Genomic DNA, 22,314 nt, shown 5'->3' with positions numbered 1-22,314 from the left:
TCGGAAAACACTAACAAAAACACACTTGTCAAAATCTGCTTTGAACAGTCTGTCTCCCCTATCATGTGATCACCTCAGAGATCTGAACTTCTGAGTAAAATGTGCCCACCCTTGGAAACCTCATGCTTTTTCTAAGTAAAAAAGAAAGACAAGTAAGACTTACCATGTTTGTTAAAGCAGAGAAAAAACCACTCTGGTGTTCTTCTTCCTTATCTTTATACTGCCTGGACAGAAAGAACTAAATTCAACTTTAGTATTATCTATCAAGTACATCTTTGTTGTTGGCAATTTTTAGGTAGGGCAGGGCACTCTCAGAATTCACTGGCTCCAGAAAACAAAGAGACAATCAACAATTGAATTGTCAACAATTTCATTTTAGTTGGATCCACAATCAACACTCCTGGTAACAGCAATCAAGAAATCAAAAGATTTAAAAAAAAAAAAAAGAAGGAATCAAAAGATTTAAAAAAAAAAAAGACATGCTACACTGGGAAAATCAGCTGTCAAGGACCTCTCCAAAGTGCTAAAGAGTAACTATGTTAATTTAAGGACTAAGGTGCACCTGATCCAAACCACAGTATTTTCAATTGCTTTCCATGCACCTGAAAGTTAGACAATGAATAAGGATAACAGAAGATTAACTGATGACTTTGAATTGTGGAATCACTGGAAAATATTGAATATCCCATGGACTATAAGAAGAAAAAGCAACGCGCAGTTTGAATCCACCAGATGCTCTCCTGCAGGAGGGAAAACCTCCTCCTGTACCAGTCAGATCTGATTTGATGGTACACACACACACACACACAAATAAAAAAAAACCAAGTAAGTCTATCTTGGAGGAAGTGCAACCTTAGAGGAAAAGATGGTGAAATCTGGTCTCCCCTACTTTGGACATGTTATCAGGAAAGCCCAGTCCTTGGAAAAAGATATCATTCTGGGTAATGTAGAGGGTAGAGGAAGATCCTCCATGAGATGGAGTCACACAGTAATTGTAAAAATGGGTTCAAGTATACGGGCTCATGAGGATGGTGCAAGACAGGGTAAGATTTAGATCTGTTATTCACAAGGGTTGCTAATAGTCCTAAGTGACTCAATGGTAACTGACAACAACAGACAATAAAAGCATTCTTTCTATCTAGCCTCTGCAAGCTGACAGTCATCCATCTGCTCTTGAGGTAGGGTGTGTACCAAAATGCCTGGCTACTTTGAGAGAGACTTAGAAAGCAAGCTACAAAAGTGTGAAACGGCTCGAACATATGGCTGATCCAGTTATTTCCCAAACAGACTATTACTTGAAAAGTGTGACAGTGAAATTACTTTAAGGCTGTTAACAGTGAAAATCTTGTTTGTTATTGAAGGAGGAGGAGGGAAATCTGTGAACTTAAACTATTTGTGGGGATGAAAGAGACTTTAAATTCCTACACCCAATTGTGTGTGAGGAAGTCTGGAGAGGAGCAAGAGCAATCTGGCCTGGCCCTGGCGAGGCTCAGGGACACTTCTGGTCTCCATTCACTGAGTAGCCAATCCTCCCCATTGCCAACAACAGGAAAGGCAAGCATCAAAAGAGCTCTAAGGCTCAAAAAAAATGTATGTAAATGTTCAAAAGGGGAATGGGAAAAGAGTAAGAAAAGGGGATAGAAGGAAATCATTACTATAGCAGAGGCTGGTGGGTGGATAGGGGTGAAGGAACAGGAAAGATTCAATGGTTACTTAAAAATACATGGCACAGACCAAAAGTAATTAATCATAAAATACAAGCTATATGAATTATTGCATAAAATACAATGTGCATAAATTAAATACAGTGTATATGAATGATTGCAGGCAAACCAGTAAAAAACGTAGTTTTTGTTGTATGGGTTTTGTTTTGTTTTCAGAAAAACCACCAGAGCCCTACAGGACTAAAAGTAAGACCATACAAAGGTTTAGCACATACTATTTCTACATTCATGTTAGTATATCCTGAACCAACATGAGTAAAGTTACATAAACTTCTTAATCATAACGAGAAACACCCTGAGGGAATGAATTCCTGATTTGGGGACCTTGAAGGGCATCAAGTTTAATAGGTGTATCACAGACAACAAAGACATTCTATTTGGTGAGTAGCAACTAAGATCCTAAATGTTTACAAGCAAACATCTGAGATGCAATACTGGTCTCTCCCTGTTCAGAACAAAGGAGGAGGGGGAAAGCAAGAGATGAAGAAATAATTAACCCAAAGGATTAGCAGACCATGCTAATCTCCAAGGCTAAAAGAAGTGCATGGTACCCACCTACCACTACTGACCACTCTGAAAGGGATCACAGTAGAAGGTCTTAGCGAGGGCAACAAATATGGAACAAAACTCAAAAATATATAAATAGTCAAGCATACTGATCTGATAGAGACTGGTGGAATCCTGGAGACCACAGTCCTTAGTCATCCTGTGAGCCTAGAACAAAACTCATCCCCATGGCTCAACTTTCAGCCAAACAACAGGCAGGTATACTATAAGGTAGACTCTAATACCAAGGAAGTACTTTTTTATTAAAGTAATCAACCACAGAGAGCAAAAGGACAGCATCTTTCTACAGATAGAGCTCAGAATGCAGAGAGGGGTAGGAGAGAGGGATTAACAGAAGCTAGAACCACAGGGTTGATGTGGGAAGAGTGTAGCTACACTGTGAATTTTATAACTGCCATAAAACAAAATGAGCATGAATGAATGAATGGAAAGACAAATGGCTTTGTAAATTTTCACTCAAATCAAAATTAAAAGAAAGAGAGCAAGAGAAAGAAAGTCCCTAGTATAGCTAATAATTTTACAGAATTAAAGTTTATTCTTGATGAAAAATAAGCTTTTTGCCTCCTGTTTCTGTATACAAGAGTTGTGTCTCACAACCTTTTTCACATGGAAAATAACATCTGTATGATACACTAGATAAATGGAAGAGCCTGCGTATAGTAGGAAAATAACTTAAAATGTTCTGTAGTAAAGGTTGCAAAAAAGAAGTGTATTGACAAATGGGTTTGTTCTAGAGGGTAGGAAACCAGGTTGCTCCTTAGAAGCAAAGATTTTAAATTCCATCTCATATATTTTGGGATTGTTGTCAGTCCTTGGAGAAGGACATCATGTTTGGAAGGGTAGAAGGTTAATGCAAAAGAGGAAAACCCTGGACGAGATGGATTCAAACAATGACTATGGCAATGGGGATAGAGCAAGGTTCAGAGCCTTTGTTCAAAGGGCCACTATGGTTGTAGTCAACTCATACCAACAACACACAATAATAAGGGCTTAAAAAAGGTGGACACTTGGGGGAGCTCTGGTGGCCTAGTGGCAAGAAGCTGCACTGCAATCCCAGAGGAGCATGGTTCGAATCCACCAGATGCTCTGCCGGGAAAGGAGGGCAATCCCCTCCTGTACCAGTCAGATCTGATTTGACGGTACACGCACAAATAATAAAATTTTTTACAAAAATTAAAAAAAAAAAAAGGTGGACACTAACATGGTGGTTGCTTTTCTCCTAGTGTTAAGAAACCATCCTTGCTAAAGCCATTAAAACCAAGCTAGAAAGGGAGCTCTAGTGGCCGAGTGGCAAGACGCTGCACTGCAATCCCAGAGGTACGTGGTTCAAATCCACTAGATGCTCTGCTGGAGAAGGAGGGGGCAAATCTCCTCCTGTACCAGTCAGATCTGATTTGACGGTACACGTAAAAATAATACAATTAAAAAAAAAAAAAACAACAAACAACACAAAGCACCAAGCTAGAAAGAAACACAAGAGCCAATAGCTCTCTACCTCTGAATATTCTTCTAATATATGCATAGGAAGTAGTTCCAAGAATTCCAACATGCTTTTTCTTGGTCAATCAATTAAAATGGAATTCTACCCTTCCCTTCTGGAAAGGTGAACTTACCTGTTGTACTCAGATAAAGCCTGAGCAATCACAAGTCCCATTCCCTAAAAAAAAAAAAAAAAAAAAAAAGGCACAGGAGAAGTCAGTGAGTATTCTTTTGAGTAGGGAGGGTACTACGATTATGTCAACAAAAACACTAGTCACACCCTGTGGTCCAAGCTAAAGAAGTTTTGCTGAAAGTCAAGAACAACAACAGAAAGTCTGAGAAACAGAAAATGGAGAAGAATAAAATAAACTTCTTCGGTAAGACTGTTCTGATATAATTAAGATCTTAATGTTCCCAGATACAATTAAAATATAGTAACAAGGAATGAAACTTGCCCAGTCTCAGAGTTTCACCAAGCTTAGTTTCACCTTAAAAGAGAATTCAGAATTGTCAAATAAATGCCCCGTGTATTTCTGTATGTCTTAAAAAACAATACAAGTAGCAATGAGTCTCAACACTAAATGAAGGTCTGTAAGTAAGCCTATCTCTTTAAAGTTAGAAAAGTGTGGGAAAAAAGTAGTTTCAATAAATGTTAAACTGACTTCCCTCTGGAATCTGCTTCTCTTTATGACAACACAAAAGTTAACTAAGGCTACATTTCTGATTCATGTGTGTGAACATTTTATATAAGAGAAATAGGAAAAAATAAAGAGGGCAAGATAAATAGAGGGGAAACTCAGACACCTGGTCATTTCTTTTAATTGGATTTTCCTTTCTATATTCAGAAATCATATATTATTTCCCAAATTTTCAAAGACATATGTATCAGATGTATAATATCACCCTCTATGTTTTAGCTTCAACTAATCTGGCTATAAATACCATCTGGCTAGTTCAACAAGAAAGGATTTCCCATCATTTAGTCATCTGAGCTTTCTTAGAAATTTAATTTATTGACTCTGTAAGATAATTAACCTCAGCCTACTATAACATGAAACACAGCCAACTATTTCATCATGATCAGCAAGCAAATCTTCCCTTCATGACAATAAAATGGCAGTGAGACAGTAGTACTGATACTCTAAAAAAAGAAAATTCCCTCTTTATAGCCAGACAAAATCAGCATAATAGCTCTTTGCTCTCTGTTCTAAATGTGCACTAAATTCAGGGCTAGGAAGTAAGACAATATATGGGGAATCAGATACTCACATTGAGTGTGGCCTCATCATCCACAATTGACAGTTTCACAATATAAGGATTCACAGACTATAAAACAAGAGAAAAATGTCAAGGTGAGTGTGTTAGTTAAGCTAGCCCATCAGCTACATAACAGTGTTAATTAACAAAATGCTTAATAGTGTTGACAAAACAGTGCTAGTAAAAGGTTAACAAAAACATTCCTCAAAATCAGACCCAACTCATTTTGCCAGTTGATTCTCCCATTTTTAGTAAACCTGTTAAGTGTGTATAGGCATTCAACAAGAACAAGCGCACACACGGTCTCCTCTACATCCACTTTCCTCTACGTTCCCCATTTTTCCTCTCTAATTTGAAGAGGTGAACACTCTACAAAACTCACTTTCTCTTAGATGTCAGTAATTTACTGACTCCATAGGAACAGCTGTCTTTTAAGGTACATAAAAGCATCTTTACCACAGAACACGTATTTTTAAGTTTTTAACTCAACAGTCTTATCCCAAAGGCTCCCTAACCACTTCTCAAACAATATGCAAGAACTGATTCACCCACTCGTAAAACAAAGCCACGCGGGGGGTAGAAAGTGGCAGCTGCTTAACAGCCAGAGACCATTTATGGATCTGATACCCAAGTAACACTACAGGTGGGGGGACTGGAAAAAAAACCACAAAAACAGATGTAATTACACAAACCACAATCTGGTCAGGACACTGGGATTTAATGATCACCCCATCACATACAGCACTGAAAGATTTCTTGAGTTATCCAGAGTCAGCCTCAGCTGGGTAGCATATGGAAATGAACATCTATTTAAGCTCACTGAACAGTAGGGTCATCCTCTACAAGGGAGATGAGAACCAGTGACCTGCTCACCTCAAAAATGTCCTACCTATGCAATGTGAGCAAAGAATTCATATAGAATTTAACCCAAGGGAAACAAGGAACAATAGTTCTCAGATTGGCAGTTTTCAAGAAAATGCATTACTGAGAAACTTAGAAGCCCAACTGAAAGGCTGACCCCCACATAGACCGTATTTAATCAGGTTTCACAGGGCATCTTTTACATTTCACTTGGGAACAGAGAAATAGACAGCTTTGCTTTCCTAACATCTCAAATGCTTACAAGGTTTTCTAAGATACATCTCAAGGAGGTAAAACTCATTCCATTTGTCAAATGATATGACAGAAAGAAGGCTCTCAGCACTTTTCCTTATGACTAGAAGTCAAATCCTAGTGAGGTGACAGACGTCAAACAAGATCCAATGGAAGCAGAACAACAGTATGCCAACAGAAAGATCCCATTATAATGAGAACAACTAGAAAGAGCAAGTCACTGTCTCTGTATATGCTTTAGTAGTCATCACCATGGAAGAAGCAAAGTGATTAAAGACAAGGGTTTGAAGTCTAACTCCTCTACTTAACAACTGTGACAACACAGGCACATTAATTAACCTAAGCTTCAGTTTCCTCATCTGTAAGGTGGAGGTAATATTTTCCTCTTTTGGCTTTATTATGAGGCTTACATGAAATAATATATGTAAAATTCTTAGCATAACATGTGACATAATGGTCAAGGCTCAACAATAGATAGTAATTTTTTTTTCTCCTTGGACATTTATCATCCCATTCAAAGGGAAGATTTTTTTAATTTTATTAATTTTAATAGACATTTACAGAGGTTTTGGATTTCCATTCATTCATTGCTGCACTTTTCTCCCTGCCCACCCCTCCCCACCAGTTCACTCCCCTCTCCGAAAAGAAAAAGGAAAAAAAAATTCCTTCATTAGTATACAATTCTCCCAACCCTCCACCCCAGTACACTTACCTATGCAACCTTAATTCTGGATGCTAACCATAATACTCAATCATATATCACCTCTAATCTGTTCTTTCCCTCATCTGTTTCAATATAATATACATAATTTATCCAGTTTTTTCTGTCCTACCCCAACCCTGATGTCAGACCCATTCTACAACAGTGGCACCATGCAGTATTTGTCCCTTTGTGACTAAGATACTTCACTCAGCATAATGTCCTCCATAGTCACCCATTTTGAATATTGTATAAGTTCCTTGTTTTTCAATGCAGCGTAGTATTCCATTGTGTAAATATACCACAGCTTCTCTATCCATTCATTTGCTGATGGGCCCTTAGGTTGCTTCCAACTCTTTGCTATTATAAACAAAGCTGCAATAAACATGGGTGTGCTTATACAAAGGGAAGATTTTTAGAGAAAGGGGGGAAAAGAAAAAAAGAGAAAAAAGAGGAAGAGGAACAATTTGTAACTGGACACAATAAACAATGTTGTGATTCCTCAGAAACGTCAGAAACGTCATGGTCACGGAAACAGCAAGTGAGGACTGAGTCCTTTCATTTACAAAGTCTTGACCAACCTAAAAAATCAGGATTTTAATCTAGGCTTCAAACAGGTTCATTCTGGTCTGAAAATTTACATTTGTACTCCAAATTAACTTGGAAAAAGTTCTCAATGTAAATCAGAACATAAATTCTGAATTAACGTATCTGGAGTGGCAATGCAAATTCTCAGCAAGGGCTAAAGCAGAATTCCTTAATATACCTTGATGGTCAGTTTTCAAAAATGCAAGAAACGTACTTTAATCCACAATAATAAATTTGGTGAGCCATCATAGGAGCACTCTATTTAACAGAGCTCTGCTTTTATTTGTGGATCCAAGAAGATGAAGCTGTTGACAGTTTCAATCTTCCCTACATCTATCATGATGTTGCCTATGTGTCCATGGGTGAGAATTTTTGTTTTCCTGATGTTGAGAAGCAATCCATATTGAAGGCTACAGTGTTTGATCTGAAGCAAGGGCTTCAAGTCCTCCTAACTTTCAGCAAGCAAGGTTATGTGATCAACATATAAGTTGTTGATGAGTCTTCTCCTGATGCTGATGCCATATTCTTCTTCACAGAGTCCAGCTTCTTGAATGATTTGCTCAGCATGTATAAACTGAATAGGTATGGAGAGAGGATGCAACTCTAATGCACATTTTTCTTTTTTTAATTTATTATTTTGTGTGTGTGTACCATCAAATCAGATCTGACTAGTACAGGAGGAGATTGACCCTCCTTCTCCATCAGAGAATCGGGTGGATTTGAACTGCACACCTCTGGGATTGCAGTAATGCACATCTTTCATCTGTGCAATTTCAATTGTTAACAACTTCACCTTACTTGGATCCACAATCGACACATTTGGTACTAGCAGTTAGGAAAAGTACTGCATTAGGAAAGTCTGAAGTCAGGGACCTATCCAATTGCCTGAGGAGCAATAATGTCCATTTGAGGACTAAGGTGTGTCTGATTCAGGCCATAGTCTTTTTAATCACTTGCTATGCATCTGAGAGCTGGACAATATATGACAAAAGAAAAATTGATGCTTCTGAGCTGTGGTGTTGCAACAGAATACTTATGAATGACCTAGCAATAAAACTTAAAATTATAAAGATCCTTAGAGAAAAACTGGACCAATTTAGAGCCCTTGTCTCAGGCATAAATAGACTATCAAATATAAATGAAAATGTACCATCTGTAGAGGATAAGCTAAATTATTGGGGCCCTCTTAAGGAATATACCCTAAAGAGACCATAAATGGCATCCAAGTAGATATATGCATACCCATGTTTACTGTGGCTTTGTTTACAATAGCAAGGAGTTGGAAACAACCTAAATGCCCATCAACAAACGAATGGGTAGAGAAGCTGTGGTATATTCGCACAATGGAATACTATGCTGCATTGAAAAACAAGGAACTCATGCAATATTATTCAAAATGGGTGACCCTGGAGGACATTATGCTGAGTGAGGTATCTCAGTCACAAAGGGACAAATGCTATATGGTGCCACTGTTGTAGAATGAGGCTGACATCGGGATGGGGGTAAGACTGAGAAAAACTGGATGAAATATGTTTATGGCATTGAAGTCTTTTGGAGAGAGAATATTTTAAAAGTATTCTATTTTAGGGCATTATGTTTATCATAAGAGTACGGAATGAGGGTTGCAGAGTGGATTATATTTGGGGATTGGGGGATGTGTGTGGGAGATTACGTAACAATGAGGGAGTTTTTCTTTTGCATTTGAAGGAGAGGAGCAAATGGGGGGGGGGGGGGGTGGGTGGGGAGAAGGGTGCAACAATGAATGAATGGAATTCCAAAATCTCTGTAGATGTTCACAGAAATGAAAAATAAATAAATTTTAAAAAAAAGAATTAAATTCATGTACATCAAAAAACTTCTTCAAAAGAGTGAAAGAGGACTGGAAGAAATTATTTAGCAATGATATATCTGCCAAGGCTCTTGTCTTTTATAGATAACTCCAATACACTTGGTACTAGCAGTCAGGAGATTAGGAAATATACTGCATTGGGAAAGTCTGCAGTCAGGGATCTCTCCAAGTTGCTAAGGAGCTATGCACGCCCATGTTTATTGCGGCTTTGTTCACAATAGCAAGGAGTAGGAAATAACCTAAGTGTCCATCAACAAACAAATGGACAGAGAAGCTGTGGTATATTTGCACAATGGAATACTATGCTGCATTGAAAAACAAGGAACTCATGCAATATTATTCAAAATGAGTGACCCTAGAGGACATTATGCTGACTGAAGTATCTCAGTCACAAAAGGACAAATACTGCATGGTGCCACTGTTGTAAAGCAGGACTGACCTCAGGGTTGGGAGGAGACTGAGAAGGATGGGTCCAATAATGTATACTGCCTGCATTGAAACAGATGAGGGAGGAAACTGTTTAAGAGAGAAAATTATTAGGTATTTTTGTCATGACAGGAGTCCAGAGCGAAGGCTGTATAGTGGAGTGGACCTGGGGGGAGGGATTGTAAAACAATGAAAGAATTTTCCTTTTACTTTTCCAGAGGGTAGTGTACTAGAGAGGGTTGGGAGGGGAGAAAAGTGCAACAATGAATGAATGGAAATCCAAACTCTCTGTAAATTTTCATTGAAATTAATAATGAATTTTAAAAAGAAAGAAAGAAAGAAATGCTGAGAGAGAAAAAAATAGTTGCTCAGGAGCAATGTTAATTTGAGGACTAAAATGTGTCTGGTTCAGACCATGGTTTTTTTCAGTCAGTTGCTACACTGCTGAGAGTTGAGTCATAAATAAATATGACCCAAGAAATTTTCTCTCACAAGCTTCATCTCACATATTTTGGACATGGTGCTAGGAAAGGCTATTTCTTGGAAAGGGAAAAAAAAAGGTGGAGCAGAAGAGAGGCAGCCTCAACCAGAGAGACTGACACAATGACTGCTACAGTGTACTCGAGTACGTCAGAAATGAAGATGGCACCGGAAGGACAGGGTTCTGATCTTTGTTCCACAGGGGTGCCAGGAGTCGTATTTGACTTGATATCAATAGCCTTCATTTCAAGGAGCTCTAGGAGCACAGTAGTTAAGCCCTTTGCTGCTAAGGAAAAGTCAGGTAATGCAAACCTCCCAGCCACTTTGCAGAAGTAGTGGTAGTCTGTTTGTGGAGAGATTACAGCCTTGGAAGCCCTTCTGGACAGTTCTCCTCTATTCTATACCGCTGGAGTCATCGGAATTGACTCAATGGCAGTAAGTTTGGGTTTCTTTGGGTTTTGCTTTTATTTTACCTAAATTACACTTAATCCTTTTTTGCTGCTCTTCCTTAGACTTTTTCTTTTTGCTTCCTTTCTCTCTTGAGGTGAAATGGAATTTCTGAAATGAAATGCATTACCTGACAGGAGGAAGAACTATACATTTACTACATGACATCTTTTCCATAACTTCTGAAAGTCTCTAGCACCTTATATATTTGGTCCCAAGCCTCTCTGGTGTCTTTTTCTGCACTTTCCGAAAAGTTACAACTTTTCCAGTGGTCATAGGATTCAGAGTGCTATTACCGGAATATTGTTCTCCCCAGCATGCATCCCTTAATTCTTGGATTTTGCTATGTTCATCTGGAATTCCTCATGCTCCTGCCAAAAACCTCCTGCTCCATGGTCACCAGACTTCCTTAATGGTTTCTGGTGAGTGACTTATATCAAAAGCTGCAAAGCCTAGATAAATTATGCCCACCAGCTTGCCCTTGCCCACTATACTAATTCTTCTAGGGGCTTCTGACAGCGTACAGATGCATACCTCACTCCAGAAATATGATTTTCTCCAGTTCCTTGGCCATGTCCAATTTTTCAGGCTGACATTTTAGAGAGCCCTACTGGTCGGAGCAAGGGTTCAGCTCACATTCAAAGAAGTCAAGCTACTGCCTCAAAGTGGCCGTATTCAGCAGAATGTTCTGGAAATATTCATTACTAATGATAGCTCCTTCTTGTCATCTATAACTCAACTCTCTTTAACTATCCTCAGCATTTTTCCTCAGCTATTTTTCCTGCTGTTGTAATAAGGCCCCTGAGGCTATTACATATGACAGAGTTCAAAATGGCTACCAAGCCAGCTCCCACATATCAACAGAAAAACAGGTGTTGTTGATAAATTACATATTTATTAGTAGCTCTACATGCCATTCATCACATCCCCCTAGAGAATGAAAGCAGTCAGCTCTTGGGATTCTATAATACATTAACACCGCTCTACATACCAATCCCTTTTTAAGTAGGAGTACTTTTCCACAATATCTTTCTTTCACATTCCTCCCAGTAAAAGAACGAACTCCAGATTTCATGTTGCCTATGACTTTTAACCTGGCTAAATAAAACCTGATTAGGAATCATTATCAAAGGTCTCTAAGTGAGGATCCAAAGCTCACAAATGAAAATTCTCTCTCCATTTGATCCATTCTTATAAAAATGTTACTCAGTTAAAGAAAGTCAGATTGCCTCCATGTAGCTCTTGACTTCTGGGTTCAATAAATACTCCTGGCAGCCAAGACTCAATGCCAAATGTTCCCTACTTCTCCAAAGGAATTCTCAATGTGTCTTGTCACCCCTGAGCATCTTCAATCCTTTTCTGTATATTATGCCTTTTACAAGAAATCAAGCAGATTAACTAACTCAAGTCTCTGTTTTGTGCATTCCCCCCCCCCCGAAAACCTACTAATCTGAACCATGATTAATTTAGAGGCAAAAAAATCAAACTCAAACATTGCCATCAAGTTGATTCTGACTCAAAGCAACCCTGCATTGTGTTTTTAAGGCTATAAATCCTAACTGGAAGTGACTGCCCATCTTTCTCCAAGGGAGCCATTGGTGGATCTAAACCACAGCAGACACATGGCCTTTTGGTTAGCAACACAATACACTAAGTATTTCTCCACCAGAACTCCCTACGGACACAAAGATCTCCAGAATTGATGTGGAGAAGACCTTGTCCTGAATTTTTCATTAAAATCAGCAAAAGTTTCTAGACCAACACTGTTATTTACACAAATAAACAAACTAAGGAAATGTAGTCTTTCAAAACAGATGCAGTAGATTAGTGGTCTTGGTTCCTGTCTAAACACCATATTCAATAGAGGATTTTTTTAAAAAATTAAGTAAGATTCCAAGGTCTCACTCCCAACAGATTTGATTCACTGTATTAACAGTACGGTCAAACAATCTCTTTTTAAAAGTTCCAAGCTGATTCTAAAGATCAGTTGTGTCTGGGGACTATTGAATTAAAGGACATTTACATTATTAGAAAATTCATCACAGGATTAAACAGTGATACCCTGTCCCACTTATTAATATATTTTTAGAATCTGGTTTAGCAAAAAAGAAATATACATACCACTCACCAAGAACACATCACCTACAATAGCAAAGTCCAACCAGATTGGTTAGATTAAGAAATAAAACTATATTTACTGTATACTCACCTCATACTTTCTATAGTTCACCAGCAAAGCCAAGAGGACAACAGCATCATACCCATGCTCCCGACGACTTGGGGGGTGGGAAAGAATCTGGAACAAGAACCAAAAATATAAAATAGTACCAACCTCTGTCTCCAGGAAATTGCTGATTTGAGGAGACTGTTCATCCACAAGAGAAACAGATGACAAGGCAGTCAACCTACCTGTAAAATTGCTTCAAATATGCTGTTGATCATTACATACTCCAGGATAGTGTTCTGACTGATGTTATCTGTCACCTGAATGTAATAAAAGGCTTTTTAAAATTTGTACTGAGGCACTCTGGTTATGTCATACGCATTTCCTTTCCTAGTTGAACACAGGGTCACTATGAGCCACAAGCAACTCAACAGCACACAACCGCAACAACAGTAGTACCTAAGACAAATAGGTTAAAACATTCTCTACTTCTAGACCTTTTATAAGCACACCAAAGTTATCAGAACCTGAACAGACAGATATCAGAAGGCTAGGAAATTAGCAAATTAAAACTCTTACATCTTCAAACTTCTCATTGACTCTTTCATATACCCGTGTATTTCCTTAATGGTTCTTTGTTGTTGTTGTTGTTAAGTGCTATCGAGTCATAGATGACTCATAGCAACCCTATGAACGAAAGACCTGAACACCTGTATAACTTTCATTTCTCCAAGTTCATAGAGTTTCCAGAGGTAAGCTATTTCGGAAGTGGATGCCACTCTTGTTTCCAAGCTTGTTTTAATCAGAGAGCTCCACCAAACATTGTCCACCACGGGTAATCATTATCACATTCATCGCATTATCACATCAGTGTCATAGTATTTAGCATCACAGCAATCACGCGTTACCTCTGTACAGCAAATGGTTCCTTAGATATCCTTTCTATGAATCTATAGGTATTAAAGCTGTGGCCAGTAAAGAGAATCACCTAAGTAATTAACAACATCTTACCCTCTTTTTACCAGAAATTGTAGGCCAGCTTCTCACTATAAAAGTCAAAGTCAGAACAAATATTCAGAATCATGAGAGCTGTTTTCAAATAAGGACTCAGAAGAAGGGGAAATCAAACAACTCAGAAAAAGGTAGTTCGCCTGCAATGATGCCTCTAAAATTATAAATACCACATCCATGCATGCTAAAATTGCAGGCTAAAAGTTGCTCCAGAAAGTAACTTTCACAAAGCACAAGAGAGACATCTAATAGATTGATCTAACACCTGGAAAAAGGACTTTTTTTTTCTTTTCCCTTGTGACTTTGGAACTGTCCAAAAAAGTTTGCCCCTTATCAGCAAGTGGTCAATTAATACACTTGACAGAGAAAGACTGATGAATCACTTACAGTCACTAAGCAAAGGAGAAGTTTCAGACATAAACTCTTCAGACTTTCAGAACCTTCTGCACAAAGCAACGAATCCAAACTCTCCATCAAGTTCTAAGAAAGAAAACCATTAGTATTAAACCATTTAAAATAACTTCTACATTATCTCCATCCAACTGTGGGTTATGTGACACATAGTTATATAACTAACACATAATAAAGCAAAAGTCCTTCCCCTAGACCTTGGAAAATTAGGCAAAGGAACACTTAAAAGATTAACAGCTTTGGAGAAAAATATTTTAACACTAGCAAAGACTAGCAAAGAATTCACTACTCTATCAAATGAATGTGTCCTATTATTCTCATAACAAAAAAAAAATAATAAAAACCAACAATAACAAAATAAAATCAAACTCAATGTGGACAAGTTAATTCCATCTCCTAAGAATCCCAATGGACAGAGAAGAATGGTCTCAAAAGATTTCCAAGGCCTAAGTCTTTATGGAAGTAGACTGCCACATCTATCTTCTGAAGCAGCTGGTGAGTTCAAATTGTCAATCTTTTAGTTAGCAATTGAGTGCATTAACCATTATGTGACCAGGGCACCTATCATCCCTGTATAAACCTCAAATTAGAGTGAAGTAAGTAAAACAGGAAAGAATCTTTACTGGGGCCCATTAATATTTTTGTTTGGGATTTTTTTTTCCTTTTATTTACTTACAATTTATACTCTTTCAGAAAGAATTTTATTCATAAAAAATAAATGTAATAAAATAAGGTAAAACAAAAAACTTTAGGCTAATGTAATTCATGATTGTGGATAGGCATTAATTAACTTTTGATCCAAGGTTAAAAAAAGAGGAAATATAATAATTACATATAATTTTTATTACCTAATAGAAAAATCATATCACTTTATGCAGGTACACTGAAGAAACAACACAGACAGTATCAGTACTAATTATCACTAGCCATACCCACTAACAAAGGTAACTAGCCTGGTCAATTCCATTTGACAACATGGTAAGAATCTATCACCTGCAGTAACAACCAGCTTAGACATGCAAACTAATGAAAAGATGGTGTGTGACTGGGGAAAAAAAATCAACTCTTAGTTGACCTTCCAGTGGGTTTTCTGGCAACTGTCAATCACACTGGAAGAGACTGCCAATTCTTCTCCTTAGGAGCTGCTGGTGGATTACAACCACCAGAGAGGTGCTTAGTAGCACAACTCCCTTGAATTAGTCCATCAGAGCTCCTTAAAATTTATTGCTGACCAAATGAACAACCACAACTGAAGGGAGTGAGAACTTGTGGTCCCTTTGCATGATGGAATACGACGCAGCACTCAAATGCAACCATTTCTAAAATTACTACACAACTTGGGAGGGACTGGAGAGTATTATGCTGAGTGAATTAACTCAATCTCAAAAGGACAAATACTGCATAAGACCATTATTGTAAAAATAGAAAGATAACTAGTAAAACATGTATAAGGATCCAGGGAGGGCATCGCTATGAATTACAGTTGACAGCATCTAAGAACAGCAACACGATAAAAATAAACACAGATGAACTAAATTAGTTCATAAGTCACTTATCCCAAGACCTCTCAAATGAATTCATAGGAATCAATAAAAACTTAAAAAGGAAAGAGTACAGACAGGAAATAATAAAAATCATGTGGGGCGTGAAGTAGCCTTGGGTATGGAGCTAGAAAATAAGCAGTTCAAAACTCTCAAAGTCATAGCCCTCAAACTGGAACCAACTCATAGCTGACCCTCCAGTGGGTTTTCAAAGGCTGAAATTGCATGAAAGGAAATGGCTCATCTTTCTTCCACTGAGCAGCTGGTGGATCCAAACTATTCACCTTTAGGCTGGCAGTGCAACTCCCTACCCGCTAGGCCACCAGATCTCCCTAGTTTGTTATGACAGGGCTATAAGGAGTGAGACAGGAATGGTGAGAAAAGAGACTGGAGAATTAAATAGAAAGCAGATGATAAAAGTCTTAAAAGGCTAACTGAGGACTTCTGTCTTTATCTTGTCAGTGAAAGAAAACTAATAAAGGACCCTAAACAAGAAAGATTTCAGTATAAGATGTATCACTCTTGTGTTAGTGACAGGGGAAGAAAACTAATGAGGAAAAAATCTATCAATTTTCTAAGAGTTGCTATATTTCATTTGTCTTTGTATCCTCAATGTCTACCACAGTGGCTGGCACATGGAAGTCCAACAAATATTTGTCAAAAGAATGCATAAAGGCAGCTCACTGTCTAAGTCCAAGTAGGAGATAGGGGAATAATGGCAGTGAGGAGAGGGAAGGAAGAAAAGATAGGCCTGAGTAATATGAGCTGAGGTAAAATTAGCTGAACTTGGTGAGCTGATAAATTTGGGCTCAAGTATATCAGACATGGTGAAGATGGCACAGGATAAAGCAGAATTCAAATCCACTGTTCAGAGAGTTGCTATGAGTCACAGTTGACTCGATGGCACATAACAACAATATAAAACACATAAATGGCCAGTAAGTGCATAAAATGACGTTCAACATCTTTGGTCATCAACTCAAGTCCGTTGTGATCTAGTTGATACTGACTTGTGTCTTAAGTTAATCACGAACTGAGAACTGTCTTAAGGGTTTCTAGGGCTATATAGCTTTATGATAGCAGATTGTTTAACCTTTCTCCTATAAACTGACTCATGTGTTCCAGCTGCTGGAACCAAATTGGTTGGAAGTGATTAGCAACCAAATTCTTCAACTACTGTACCAAAACCACAATGAAATACATCATTTCTACTAGAACAGCTAAAATTTAAAAATAAAAAAAGGACAGTAAAAACTGCTGATGAGGACATGTTGAAATTGAAATCAACACACTGTTGATGAGACTGCAAAATGACACAAAATGGTGGAGACACTCTGGAAAATTGTCCCTTCTTCAAATACTAAAGAGATATTATGACATGCTCCAACAACTCCATTGCTAGGTATTTATCTCAAAGAACTGAAAATACAGGTCTACACAAACCTGCACCTAAAAAAAAACCAAAAAAAAACAAAAAAAACCCTGCACCTAAGTACTCACAGCAGTATTATCCATTAATAGCCAAGAAAGTAGGAAGAACCTGAAGTTTATCAATTGATATATAAGCAAAATACATTACATATAATCATGCAATTGGATATTATTTGGCAATAAAAAGGAATAAAACACAGATGCATCTTACAAGAAAGATGAATCTTAAATATAACTTCAGTAAAAGCAACCAGACGCAAAAGGTGTTAATTCCATTTATTTGAGTCGTTCAATATAGTCAAATCAAGAAATATTAAATAGATTAGTGATTATCAAATTAGATTAGCTAAGAGCTAAGGAAATTATGAATGAGTGCTAATAGGTGGGAAGCCAAATATCAAATTTAATATTAATAATAAACCAAATGCTCTGTCAGGATAGGAGAGAGGCTGACACAAGCTGGAATTCACCCTGTGGCACTAAGGCAATCCTTAAATGTTTACAGGGGTAGGCATTAAGGCAATCTTTAAGAGTCTACATAATTCTTAGTTTGTATTTACTAAATCCCTCCCTCCTGAAATAAGCATAAAGTAAACAAACAATAGAGAAGAATTCCTTATTTACAAAAGACTTCCCCACTGATCCTTTGTTTTTATTTACTACTCATTTGTTTACCATCCTGATAATTCTCAATAAAAACCCAGAAAGGTGTAGCACAGGGGCTGCAGTTATCTGAGCTGTTAGCCCCTACCTTCCCGATTTCTGGCCTCACCCCCATTCCTGTTGTGTCCCTGTCTGTCTTTTCCTTTAGTCAACAACACTAATAGGTAGAGGTTTTCTTTAGGGGCTGATGAAAATATTCTGAAATTAGGTAACAATAAATATACTAAAAACTACTGAGCTGAATTACAGGCTTTAAAAAGAAGAACTGTATCATATACTAATTACATATCATTTTTTAAAAAGAATTCCAAAGCCAACATGTTAAAAACAGAAAGATACATTTGTATATTAATTTGCTGTATTTTACATAAACTCCTAAGTGTTTTTAAGAATGCATGATAAAATAATAAACTTCTCAGTCTTTATCCTGCAGGAAAAGGATTCCTTTTTCTGCAATTCAAATTTTAATTCAGAATTTCCCTTTATTCAGATAAGCCAAACTTGCTAAATAAAAATATTCAAATCAATGCCAAATTCATCTGCATTTGGGTCCAAGTCTCTTGATACGTTCAACTATCTGCAGATGGTATTCATGAACAGCTGTCAGAAGCAGCAGGTCACAGGCACTTCTGCAGCTGGTGTCTCACCTTCATACAAAGCTCCGCCTTATCAAAGCCCATCAGCATGTTAATAATGTCAAACCCAGAAGTAGATTTATTCTTCTGATGGACTCCTCGAATGAGTGCACACAAGGTCTGCAAGAGAAGAGAAAAAGGTCTTCCCAGAGAAAATATCTCAAACTTAGGACAGGACGGTGAATCTGTAGCTTCACATACCTCAAAACCCTACCCCCTTACACAGTGACACTTTAATTTCTATTACTCTGAGCTCCAACATCTTTTAATGTGTACAAAAACTGTCAGAAATTAAGAAAGGAACAGCAACTGAGCACTTACCATTCTCTTTTTCATTTTCCCTGCCCCATCTTTTAAAATGTTACAAAGACTAGAGCTAATAGTCAAAATTTTAAAACAGTTACACATAGGATTAATGATGTATTACTTTAGTTTTAGGATTGTTGTTGTTGTGTACCATCCAGTCGCCTGCGACTCATAGTATACCTATATACAACAGCCCTAAACCTTACTCTATCCCTTGCCAATCTTATTGTCTCCGACACACCTATTACCCTATTACCACAGTGACTGAATCAATCCATCTCACTGAGGGTATTCCTCTCCTGCACTGTCCTTCCACCCTCCCAAGTATGGCGTCCCTCTCCAAGGACTGAGCCTGCCTTGCAACATGTCCAGATTATGTCAGATGAAGCCTCAGAATCCTAGTCTCAAAGGAGCAGCCTGGATTTAGGATTTACCCTCTCCAGGAAAAATATGTTTGTTCAAGAAGTCCCTGGTATATTCAATACTCTTCTCCAGCACCCCAGCTCAATGGCATCAACTGTCTTTCTATCATCCCTAGTTATTGTCCAGCTCTCTGATGCATAGCAAGTAAATGCAAAGACCATGGCCTACATAAGGCGTACCTTAGCTATAGTTTAATATTTTTAAGGATTTTAAGTTCTATAAATCTGTAAATGGTATTAGCCAACTTTTTCAAATCTTAAACATAGTACAATACTCATCAAATATTTATTAGCTATATGATTTTGTTAGAAGCAGGAGTGACATCCACTTCCATAAACAGCATGCTTTCGGAAACCTTATGAACCTGAAGAAAGGATAAAGGTCACGCACGCAAGTGTCGAGGACTTTCGTTCATAGGGTAGCTATGAGTCGCCTACGACTTGACGGCACTTAACAACAACATGTGATTTTGAGTAAATCAGTTAATTTTTTAGCACCCCTGTTTTCTCATCTATAATGATTAATAATAACAATCAACTCACAGGGATGTTATGATATTTATGTGAATTAATACTGTAAAGTGCTTGAAACAGTCCCTGGAATGCACTTCCTCAAACTTTGTTAAAACTTGATAAATGTTAATAATAAAAACATTTAAAATATTATATTTTTTACATTATAATACACTAATATATTTTCTATATCTATATCATAATGTGAGTTGTACATAGGGTCGCTATGAGTCGCAGGCGACTCGACGGCACATAACAACAACAACAACATATCATAATGTACTACATTTTTACAAAAAATTGGCAATTCAGGCCCCCATGGTTGGCCACTACAATTATAAAAAGTCCAACTGCCAACTTTTCTTCCAACTTTATTGAGGCAAGGATGTTAGTCTAGAGACTAACACTTGATCCAGGCCATGGTCTTCACAATTACTTGCTATGCAGCAGAGAGCTGGACAATGACCAAGGATGACAGAAGAATAATTGATGTCTTTGAGTTGTGGTGCTGGAGAAGAGTATTGAACATACCACTGACTGCCAAGAACACTAATAGATCTGCCCTGGAGAGGGTGAAACCAAGCCGCTCCATGGAGATAAGGATTGTGAGACTCCATTTCACATACTTTGGGCATGTAGCCAGGAGGGAACAGTCTTTGGAGAAAGGTATCATGGTTGGAAGGGTCAGGGGACGACAAAGGAAAGGAAGACCCTGGATGAAATGGAATGACCCAATAACTGGGGTAAGGAGAGTATGTGTACCAGACAGTAAGACTGGCTAAGGATAGAACAGGGTTCAAAGCTATCATGGATAGGGCGACAGTGAGTTGTAGTCGACTTGATAGCACATAACAACTGTAATGCTGACATTTAAAACTTACTGTGCAATTAAAGAGTTAATAAAGTCACTGCATAAACATGGCCCATGTATTTCTGGTGTACCAATTCAAGAAGTAAGGATCACAATATAATTTATTAAACTGTTAAATTAGAAACTGACACCCAATCTAATACAAATTTAAAAATAAAACCTTTAGAGACCATGGATTTTTTATATCCTAAGCTCATCCATCAGATTCACCCTGGAGAGGGTTAAACCGGGCTACTCCTTGGAGGCAAGGATTCTGGGGCTTCATCTGACATACTTTGGGCATGTTGTAAGGAGGGACAGGTCCTTGGAGAGGGACATCATGCTTGGGAGGGTGGAGGGAAGGTGAAGGAGGGGAAGACCCTCTACAAGGTGGATTGATTCAGTTACTGGGGTAATGGGGGTGGGTGTGTCAGAGGCAATGCGATTAGCACAGGATAGAGCAGGGTTTAGGTCTGTTGTACATAGGGTCGCTATGAGTCGCAAACGACTCGACGGCACATAACAACAACAAGCTCATCCATCACTGTCCAAAGTACTCAGCCCAACACAGGCTACACTGAGCCCACCAGACTACACTATAAACTTTAGAAGAAGTTTAGGTAAGCATTCACTCAAAAAGAATTGACTTCTAGAGTGCCAACTATATGCAAGGCATTGTTCTACACTATAGTGCACAGAAAAAAAATACTGAATGAAACTATAAAAGTTTTTGCCCTTGAAATTCTATATTGTATTCCTACCACCTACCTATTCCTATAATTATAACATAATAATTACTCAAGAAATTGCTAGATAAATCTTCTTCGTAGCCATGCCACTTAACACAAAGAACAATAATTCTTAAGTGTTTTCTGAGTTGCAGACATTTTGAGAAGCTAATGAAACCTCTCTTTGGGAGTTGGGGGGAGAAGGACATTTGCACATAAAATAGTGCACATTTACAGAAGGACTCTCTGAAACTCCAAATTAAGAACTTCTTAATCTGGTGAGTCCTAAAGAGCAATGATGTCAGTTTAAAGATTAAGGTGCATCTCATCGAAACCACAGTCTTTCCAATCACCTGCTACCCATCTGAAAACTGGACAATGAATAAGGATGACAGGAGAAGGACAATGCATTAGAGTTATGGGGATGAAGAACAGTAATGCCAAAAGAACAAACAGGTATGTCCTAGAGAAAGTGTAACCAGATTGTTCTTTGGAGGCAAAGATAGTGAAGTTTCATCTCATATATTTTGGACATGTTGTTAGGAGAGGCTATTCATTTGAAAGGGACATCATGCTGGGAAAGCAAAGGAGAAGACCCTCAGCAAGATGGACTGGTAACAGTTTCAGAGGCAATTGGCTCAAATGTGTCAGGGATGATAAGGATGGCACAGGATAGGACAGCTTCAGATCTGTTGTTCATAGGGACACTATAAGTCATAATCAACTCGATGGCACTTAACAACAGCAACCTGGTGAGAAAATTCTCTTTAGAGCTTTGTTACAAACTAAGAATAATTGCCTTAGTTTTTCCATATCTTCCTTTCCTCAAGTAAGAAGAATAATTCTGTCAAACAATCCACTTTGACATTAGACCAAATTACATAAATGGACATCATTTCTAGAATAAACATCAACGTGTTCAAACCAGGCCAGGACTAAAACACAAAGCACAAATACATGGTGAAAGAATGAAGAAAGAAACTAAATGGAAGAAGCAAAAAGGGAGGTA

The 22,314-nt window shown here is 37.9% G+C and overlaps 1 protein-coding gene across 1 annotated transcript in view; it reads right to left on the bottom strand.

Annotated features, from left to right (window-relative positions):
- The window catches only part of LOC102856235 (chromosome unknown open reading frame, human C10orf76), a 239,266-nt gene that overhangs the window by 193,782 nt on the left and 23,170 nt on the right, over nt 1–22,314 (bottom strand). The window contains exons 5-11 of the mRNA XM_006879993.1: nt 18,499–18,606; nt 14,193–14,285; nt 13,040–13,114; nt 12,840–12,926; nt 5,040–5,096; nt 3,905–3,948; nt 164–224 (exon numbers count right to left, since the gene is read on the bottom strand). Coding sequence (XP_006880055.1) covers nt 164–224; nt 3,905–3,948; nt 5,040–5,096; nt 12,840–12,926; nt 13,040–13,114; nt 14,193–14,285; nt 18,499–18,606 — 525 coding nt within the window. The remainder of the gene's footprint in view (nt 1–163; nt 225–3,904; nt 3,949–5,039; nt 5,097–12,839; nt 12,927–13,039; nt 13,115–14,192; nt 14,286–18,498; nt 18,607–22,314) is intronic.

Source organism: Elephantulus edwardii, unplaced genomic scaffold (assembly GCF_000299155.1).
Source record: "Elephantulus edwardii isolate Elephantulus edwardi_28Jun2011 unplaced genomic scaffold, EleEdw1.0 scaffold00006, whole genome shotgun sequence".
In the NCBI taxonomy this organism is placed as follows: Eukaryota; Metazoa; Chordata; class Mammalia; order Macroscelidea; family Macroscelididae; genus Elephantulus; species Elephantulus edwardii.
Note: the sequence above shows the minus strand (reverse complement) of the source record. Positions and strands in the feature narration are given on the sequence as shown.